The sequence below is a fragment of the Vigna umbellata genome, chromosome 6, assembly GCF_029865625.1.
Source record: "Vigna umbellata cultivar VRB3 chromosome 6, Vumbellata_1.0, whole genome shotgun sequence".
NCBI classification, from domain to species: Eukaryota; Viridiplantae; Streptophyta; class Magnoliopsida; order Fabales; family Fabaceae; genus Vigna; species Vigna umbellata.
Window position 1 is genome coordinate 22,466,730 of NC_142170.1, and position 9,778 is coordinate 22,476,507.

Here is a 9,778-nt window from a genome sequence, read left to right on the forward strand (position 1 = left end):
TTAACTATTTATTATTATTTTGTCCTTAAAATTTTCTTCAATACGTGTTTAGATCAACTTTCTGTTTTGGGATAGATAGAAAAGAGAGATGTTAGTATTGTGTGGGTCCAACCTCCAAAAAATCTCTTTATTAACGAGAAGAGAGTGAAATATTGGGAAACCTAATTAAAAGTATAGTTCTATATTTATAATATATATACAAACACACTATGAAGAAATATGTTATTTTAAGAAAAAATTAATTTTGATCTCTCTTCTTTGGCATCCACCACGTTCATCAAGGCATTGCCAAGATGTTTGGTTTTGAATTAAACCACAAAGGACCCGGATCAAATGAGAAGCTAGTGAGAGTAACTTGGCAACATTTCTCAGGTACTTTGTACCATGAAGAATTTGATGCCATAATTAACCAAAATGACCTTTCTGAAGAATGGTCTTAGGATTTGAATGGCTAGTGACACTGGTAGACATTATTTGGAACTTAACAATTTGCCAATGGAGTTTACTGTTGCTGGCAGAAGACATGTTCTCAAGGATCTACCCAGAACAGTGTAAAACTGATTAGAAACCAGCTAATGGATAAAACAATCATGAATGTGCACACATAGTCATGATACAAGTCTGTCAAGATGCTGGATTCTTATTGCATAATCACAACTCATACCACTCACCCAACAACACCTGTGTTGATTTCAGAATTGTTGAATCAGTTTCAGGGTATTTTTGAAGAACCTACTCAATTACCTCCTATTAAAAGTCTCAATCATAAGATTCCCCTATTGAAAGGTACTGAACCAGTAAATAAAAGACCATACAGATATGGAGAAAATCGGAAAGACATTATTGATAAAGTTGTTCAAGAGATACTAATGTCTGGTTTTATACAGAACAGCTGCAGTTTTTATGCTAGTACTGTTGTGTTATTAGTTGGAAAAAAAGATGTCTCTTTGACATTGTGTGTTGGTTATAGCTTAACAAGGGTACTGTCAAAGACAGGTTTCCAATTCCTTATGGATGAGTTGAATGGTTCAGTTATTTTTTCAAAAATTGACTCGAGGATAGGTTATCATCAAGTGAGGATGGATCATCCAGATATACACAAAACTGCATTCAAGAAACAATGGTCATTATGAGTATTTGGTCCTGCCATTTGGATTTACAAATGCCCCTAGTGCCCCAGCAACTTTTCAAAGTTTTATGAATATTGTTTTCAGCAAATTTATCTGAAATTTTTTTATTAGTTTTCTTTACTGATACATTGATTCGTAGCAAGAATGGTGATACTTATTACTTGGTGTTGAGGCTCACATAAAATGATATAATACGGCCCTGACAAATTCAAGAATTAAAAAATTTACCACCAAGAATCATCATGATCATGTTGACAAAAGGAATGTTGGCAGAGCTCAGGATGATGGAGAAACTTATAAACCTCATCAAGATTCACTTGAAGGAGAAAGCTCAAAAACAAGGAAGAATCTAAGGGTTGGTCACTAATCTTTGAGGTTTTCAGATGTTAGTTCAGTTGGAAAAGAGATTCACAATGTTTCCATCAACTTTGTAGTTGATCAAGGCAGGATTTAGTTTATGTTGGAACTACATGTAATCAGCTTAATTTACAATTTTGTAAATATGGACAGATGTACAATATGAAGCACAAACTCTAACAATGACAGAATACATGACACAGACATTCCAACAGTAGGACACAACATACGCAGCACAAACTGAGACAAAGAAGCTCAAGATTAAATGAAGGCAGTACCATAACAAAAGATCTAAATTTAGAATCCCTTTTAGATTCACTTTTAAGAAGGTGAAATTATATCTTCAAAGACATCCTCATTTTCAAACCAACTTTTAAAGTTTTACATCTATTTTATTATGATAACCATTCTCACAAAAACAAATGAGGCACTATTTCTAATATTGTATTATATTTGACATTGAATTTTCTAACAGTTTAACAATCTTAGTGTGTCCGACTAGTCGTCTTGTGGGATATGTCTACAGAAATACTCCATCTACATGGAAGTGGAAATTCAAGTATGACAAATTTGTTTAACTAGACATCTATTAAGGACTATCAAAGGCTCATTGTACAGGTCTCAGTATTGAAAACGTCTATAACACCGTGACACATAAAAAAAGAGGACCCTGTACTTCATAAGTTATAGATTATCAAATCAAAGTCGAAAAATTGAACTATCACTTTGAAACAAATTGTAACTTCCAAGATGCATACCCATTTTTATGATCTTCTTCTATTCAGAAGGGGAATACAAAACACATAATAGCAGTTTACGTCTAGTGTTTTTGCAGAATTTTTGTTCAGAGATAAAATCAAAGAATAAGTTGTGATATTACAACAAGAGCAGAAGATGGTCAAAACCTGGTTCATCTAAAAGGCTTATCTTATTTCGATTCTTTGAACACAACATGGCGCTTCACCTTTGGATCATACTTCTTCAGCTCAAGCTTTTCATTCTTCTTGCTTTTCTTTATGGCATAAAAGAATCCAGTTCCAGCCGTTGAGACAAGCCTAATAACCTTAGACTATGACCACAAGAACAACAACAATCACACTTTTTTATCCAGATCAACAAGCAAACAATTGATGAATAACAAAATGTGAAAAGAAAAAGACACCTGATCTATGACAACTTCTCAAGTAAGAACCTCTTTATGGCATGGTAATGAATAAAGGGGAAAATAATGGTAAATAAAATGACAAAACTTGTATCTACATCAAAAAATATCACATCATTCAGAAGTGAGTTAGGATACTTCATAAACAATATTTTTCTCTAAACCCACCAAAGTTACCTTTTTGAAATAAAATCCTGAAAGAACCTCAAGGTACCAAAGTGACCAATACCTTAGATGACCTGACCTTAACTATTTCTGCGGACTAAAGTTGAAACATTAAGGACCTAAAGTGTAAAATAGCTTGGATGACCTGACCTTAACTCTATCTTCCAACTTAAAGTCGAAACATTAAAGGCCTGACCTTGACCCTTAAATGTTGCTTGTACTATTATGAATTACTAATAATAAGTTTATGATTAACTCTCACTTATACTCATATCTCTAGTCCAAGTGGATTCCCCATAAGAGAATAACACATACAATACATGCAATCCTTTATCTAAGTACTGTTCTAGGTTAAAAAAAAGTGAGCATGTAGCAAATGCAACAATGAATGGCCTATTGATTCACAGGTAAAATTTGCAGAAATGGGAGCTAGCTAGCTACCTTTTTCTTACTGGAACCTTTTCCGGCCATACAAACAACAGGAGAACGTGTTGGGCGGCAAAGCATGTCCTTTGACAAGTAATCTACATGCAATGAATCATCACCAGCAATTCAGTTGGGTGTTAAGTTAACGATAAAAGGGTTTATGAATTTGCATTACCTCTGGAGAAAAGACCATTGGATGAGAAAGAGTTGAAGGGCCTGAAATTTGAGGGAAGAAGAGTGGAAGAAAAAGGAGAGTGATTGAAATTGAAGATTGAATTTCCTTTGCCACCAGAAACAGTGAGCCCTGAAAAAACATGCGCTGTTGCACTCGCCATTTCTCTTCTTCTTTCTCTCCCTACAGGATAAGATAAGGTAAAGCCACAACAACCTTTGCCTGCGCCTATTTAAGAATGTCCACTCTATATTTCTGTATAAATTTCGTGATTGTGTAATTTTAAAACGCATAAAAAGTTAATTATATATGTGTTAATTCAATTTTTTAAAATTAAACTTTTAGTTTGCTAATTATTTCTTTTGGTTTGCTAATTAACAACAAAATGTTATGAAATAAAAATAATATTAATTTCTCAATTGCATACAATAATAATAAATATTTAATTATAAAGTAATAGTAAAAAATATGATAATATATTAGATTAAATGCAAGGAGTTTAGATTATATACTGAGCTTTTAGTACTGCATTTTCAAAATGTATACATTTATAATATATTTTTAAACATGTATTTCGAAAACTCAATAAAAGAATAAAAAAAATTCAACAACATATTTGAATTCTAAATGTAACTTTAGAGAAAATAATATTATTAAAATAAGAGTTAATTATTTTTTTCCTAAATTATAACATGATTTTGATTTTAGTTTTAATTTCAAAGTTTTATCTAATTAAGTTCTTATCATTACGAAATACATAAAATTGGTCATTAATAAATAATAGAGTTAACTTTTTGTTGATGTGGTATATGGAGTAATACCTCATCCTTATCCCATCTTCTTTTTCTTCTTATAAGAGGAACCATGTCATCCTCACCTCCATATCACATTTTCTTCATCATTTTCTTCATCCAAGAAATTCATATTACGTTTGCACCAGAGAATAACACTGTTATAGGAACCTTCATCATCTTCCAAACCTCACTAACACAATAAAAAAGCCCATGCCACTTTTCGATCTTCTTCTCCATCCCCAATCATTCTCCTCCATTCATAAATACTTACAACAAGGAGGAAAAAGCACAACAAATCATCAGACACATAACATTCTTCTTCTTATCTTTCACTACCTTCTCCTTCAAGCCTAATAATTCCAGAATACATAAACCTCCATCTTCAATTCACACGCAACACAATCATTCGAAAAAAAAAAAGCAAAGGTGGAGCAATAAACTCATAACTACGTAAATGGTGTTGGAAATTCAAGTGTGAGTTTATGTTTTATATTAGATAGAAATAAAAAAATAAAATATTATATAAATGAAAGACTCATTAATCCATAGTCTTAAGGTTTTGGGTAGAGAGTGGTGTTAATCCCTTATATGGTTGAGCTCATATCTCATTGGTATTGTGTCTCCCCAATGAACATTTTCTTCAATAAACCCAACAAATGAATGTGGCATCATTAGCATCAACAACGTATAAAAACCCTTAAGTTGAGGTTCAATGTTGTGTTTTGTTGCGATGGTGCACTTCGGTGATAGTGGGGGCTCTTCCAACCAAAGGTGTTGTAGCAACCACAGATCTAGTTAGGTAGCATTGTTAGCTAGGATTGGGAATGATGAGTCGTAATTTGGTTTTGCAATTTGATTTGAGGATTTGGTTTTGGTGGTAGCCAGTGTCGCCAACGAATCTCCCATAGTCGTCACGATTTGGATTTGAGAAGAAAAAGATGGAGTAACACATGATAAAGGAAGATGACAATGTGAGGATGTGGGTTGCTCACCTATGAATGAGAAAGGGAGAGGAGCTTCATGCGTGAAGAACATGAGAGCATGGGGGTTGACATGTTTAAAAAAAGGGAGAAGTGACGTGACACATTGTTAGTCACATCTAGACCTGTCAAATAAGCCCATATAAGAGAGTTTCTCCCTACACCTCACCAACATCATCATACATCTTCCTTCTTCTTTTTATTTACAACTCTACCCTTCTCAGAAAGAATCTTTTACTTTAAAAAAGCTGACTCATTTAATGATTAAATTGAAGCAGCAGCCCTACACCCCTTCCTCACTGAGTTCAGCCTTACCGCATTTCAGATTATTTTGTAAACCCTACACCCCTTCCTCCCTTCATCCTCCTTGCCTCTCCTTGCCGCATTTCATTTCAAGCTCACATTTTTTTTCGTCCCGCACTCCTCCCCTCCTCCCTCATCACCAACTTCATTTGTTTTTAAGTTCTTCTGGCAAAGTGGTCTTCACTTCCTCCCTTACTATCTGATTTGGTGGTTGCGTGGCTGTGTGGTGTTTAGTGCAAAAGTGTAGATCTTCTTCTTCTTAGAGAGTTAACTTCAAGCTTTGGACATATTTCCTTAAGGTCATTGTATGATATAACAGAATGTATGATGCATTGAGTATGATAAAATGCTAGATCTGTTGTTAAGAATCTGTGTTTGATACGCGTTGATCTGTGTTTGTTTCGTTTTTTATTTGTGTTTTTGATATTTATTTATAGTATTAAATTTGTTTAAAAAATATATGTATGAAATATTATGTTAGTATATTTAATTTATGACATATTTCCTTAAGGTCATTGTATGATATAACAGAATGTATGATGCATTGAGTATGATAAAATGCTAGATCTGTTGTTAAGAATCTGTGTTTGATACGCGTTGATCTGTGTTTGTTTCGTTTTTTATTTGTGTTTTTGATATTTATTTATAGTATTAAATTTGTTTAAAAAATATATGTATGAAATATTATGTTAGTATATTTAATTTATGACATATTTCCTTAAGGTCATTGTATGATATAACAGAATGTATGATGCATTGAGTATGATAAAATGCTAGATCTGTTGTTAAGAATATGTGTTTGATACGCGTTGATCTGTGTTTGTTTCGTTTTTTATTTGTGTTTTTGATATTTATTTATAGTATTAAATTTGTTTAAAAAATATATGTATGAAATATTATGTTAGTATATTTAATTTATTTTGGTTAATATTTTACATAGTTTTTTGTTAATATTTTATATTTATATATTCGGTAAATTTTATTTCTGTTATATTTTATGATTAAATAATATTTAATTTGTTTTTTGAATATCTTTTCATTTTTTGATTTGTTTGTTATTTTATTTTAAAGTCAAAAAATAAGAAGAGGGAAGGGGGTGCATGTAGAGCAACATATGAGATTTAGGGTTGCTAGTGGTTATGAAATCATTAAATCATCATTAATTTTTATTTGACTTTAATAAATGATTTAATAAATGAAGGGCAAATGTGTAAAATGGGAGGTGCAGGAGGAAACAGGTGAGGTGTAGGGAGCATTGCTCCCCATATAATGGGATTTGGTCCTATCCCATATGGGTTGGGGCCAAAAAAGCCCACAGGGCCAAAATTTTTTTTATTAAAAAAGTCTAGGGTGTTGCTCCTTCCACCACCCCAAGTGCTCCTGAACCTCTCCACTAGTTTCTTTTATTCCAAAATGCTCTACACTTTCCCACTATTTTTTTTATTCCAAAAATACCCTACACCTTCCCACTATATTATCTTTCTCTTTCTCTCTCCACATTATTGAGCATTCACATGGCTCAGATTTAAACTTGTGATATATTGCAAAATTTTATTTACACTTTCCCTTAAATAAGTGTGATTCAATCTTATTTTCACTGTTCAATATATATATATATTTTCAAATTACTTAATAAATGGTAAAATTTTATTCTAAATTTCTAGAAAAATGTTTATGTATATGTGTGTTTTTTTTTTACATTTAATATCTATACTTTTTAACATTATATTATGTTTTAACTTACCGACATGTTTGACTCAAATAACTTGAATAAAGTATTTAATTTATTAGATAAATAATATAAAAATATTATTAGATACTTAAAATATAAAAGAAAAATTATTTGCTAAATATTTGAAATTTATTTTAGTTCTTTCGTCATTATAAAGTTAGTATATAATAATAATAATATATTATTTACTATTAATATTATTATGTTTATTATTTTGTATTTGCATATAACTTTTAAGTTTATAAAATGGAAGTGGTAGAAGCACTAATATTGAAGTTTCCTCTGAATTTTATATTTTGCAATATATCACAAGTTTAAATCACAACATTAATGCAGAGGACAAGGAAGTGATTGATCGGAGTTTGCCAGGCCAGGAGTTGAAGAAGGAGCTAGCATTTCTTCAGTGATCAATCTCGTTCCAACAATTGTTCTTACTCGTTTAGGTCAACTCGTCAATCCGTATCTAATAGCCGCCGAAAGCCAAAGCTTCACTCCAGGTCGAAATCACTGCCTTTCGATCAATCCTTTAGATTCTGATGGCATCAACATGACATTAGACTTTTTCCTTAGAGAAGCGGGTGAAAGGCGGCAGGCAAAGCCATAAGAGAGAGTCCTTCTTCCACGAATAGCGATTCCTATTCTGATAGCTAGGAGAGAAGAAGAGGGGCAACCTATATCAAGATTAAGGCGGATATTCTCTGCTGTTCTTGATGTCTATGAAAGTGTCTTCTCTTTGTAGTTTGGAGAGCAGGATGGCACAATGGGAGGTTCAGGAATCAAAGCCTTTGCCTTTCTCCTTGTTGTTAACTGTAGGGTAGTCGAAGATTTGTAGAAGAGAAAGAGAAATATTGTTGAGGATAATGGGGAGGTGTAGGGTATTTTTGGAATAAAAAAAATAGTGAGGAGATGTAGAGTATTTTTGGAATAAAAGAAAATAGTGAGGAAGTGCAGAAGCATTTGGGGTGGTGGAGGGAGCAACACCCAAAAGTCTATATGGTAAAGGTTAGGACCAACCCATGAACTTTCCTTTTTAGAATTGTCAAATATAATTATATTAACATCATTAATATTAATTTAACAAAAAAAAATTATAATACTAAAAACAAATATAATAAATAACTAGAAATTCTAAAATTTCAAATATCTAGATAATACTTGTCATTTCATTATATTATTTTTTTTCTTTTTTATATCTAATCATAATATTTATTTTAATCTTAATTTAAAAAATGAAAATGTTTTACATAGTGTATTTTGTGATAAAAATAAAAAGAAAAACAATATCGTCTTATGTCATTCCTTAAAAACATGCAAACAATTCTAATATCATATTTACTAATTAATTAACTCATTATAGAGAAAAATCTTGTACTTATTTTAAAAAAATTTATTGTACATAATGAGAAAATTTACTCTCTTCTCAATGTTTTTTTGGTAATATTCTCAATTATAGTTTTTGCTAATTATTTCCAATATCGAATATATATTTAATAGTAACTTGAATTAACTGATATAATATTATACATACATATATATATATATATATATATATATATATATATATATATATATATATATATATAATTAAATGATAAATATTTAGTTATTAATTTCATCTCTTATTTATTTTATTTATGTTTTAGATATTTTATCTATATATAGAAGTTTATAATAAATATATATGATTTCTATAAAAATATTTACTCAATTCTCTAATTTTTTAAATTTTTTTATAATTGTTAACATATAATTGTTTTATTTTTTTTTAATTTTATAAAATTGTGTATAATTTTATTCAATTTTAATGTACGAAAATGTTTATGCTATATTAATATTGTTTTATAATAATAATAATTTATTTTATTTTTTTATGATTGACTTTTTAGAAAAAAAAAACATTTCCTTTTAAATTGAAATGCTCTTATAAAAAAATAAATTTATTTAAAAAGAATTAATTTCTAGACTTATAAAAAATAAATTATTTTGAACATATTTTTTTCTTTCAAAATTATCTTATTTTTCAGATTAAATAAACTCAACATATATTATATTTTAAAATTTTCAAAGTAATGAAATTATGTATTTAAAATATACTTATAATTAAAAATTTATTTTGAATAACTTTGTATAAAATCAATATTTATATATTTATATTTTAAAAAAAGATATTAGTAATAAAATACTTTATTTTTAACCTAAACAAACTCAACATATATTATATTTTAAACTTTTCAAAACAATAAAATTATATATCAAAGATATGATTACAATTAAAAAATCATATTAAATAGTTTTTTATAACACCAACATTTATATATTTAGATTGAAAGAAAAATGATATTAGTAAAAAATTACTTTACTTAACTTAAACAAACTCAATATATATTTATATTTTAACTTTTCAAAATAAGGAAATTATATATTTAAGATATAATTAAAATTAAAAAATTATTTTGAATAGTTTTTTATAAAATCAATATTTATATATTTGTATTTAATTGAAAAGGATATCAGTAAAATATCATTCAAAATTTAAAGTTATTTAACCTTGAAAGCA

General features: G+C 29.5%; 1 protein-coding gene across 1 annotated transcript; it reads right to left on the reverse strand.

The window, feature by feature from the left end:
- Nucleotides 1–2,212: 2,212 nt before the first annotated feature.
- Nucleotides 2,213–3,633, reverse strand: LOC148196994 (uncharacterized). The gene is made up of 3 exons (XM_088092488.1): nucleotides 3,416–3,633; nucleotides 3,256–3,338; nucleotides 2,213–2,556 (listed from the first exon to the last, which is right to left on the reverse strand). The coding sequence occupies exons 1-3, from the start codon at nucleotides 3,573–3,575 to the stop codon at nucleotides 2,416–2,418; spliced, it is 384 nt and encodes a 127-aa protein (XP_087948614.1). The 5' UTR covers nucleotides 3,576–3,633; the 3' UTR covers nucleotides 2,213–2,415.
- Between the last annotated feature and the right edge of the window lie 6,145 nt (nucleotides 3,634–9,778).

Bases quoted from the DNA above. Each gene is read 5' to 3' on its own strand.
- LOC148196994 (XM_088092488.1), bottom strand. From the start codon at position 3,575: ATGGCGAGTGCAACAGCGCATGTTTTTTCAGGGCTCACTGTTTCTGGT. The intron at 3,339-3,415 runs GTAATGCAAATT...CATTGCATGTAG, and splicing joins CAATGGTCTTTTCTCCAGAG to ATTACTTGTCAAAGGACATG. The intron at 2,557-3,255 runs GTAGCTAGCTAG...TTGTGGTCATAG, and splicing joins AAGGTTCCAGTAAGAAAAAG to TCTAAGGTTATTAGGCTTGT.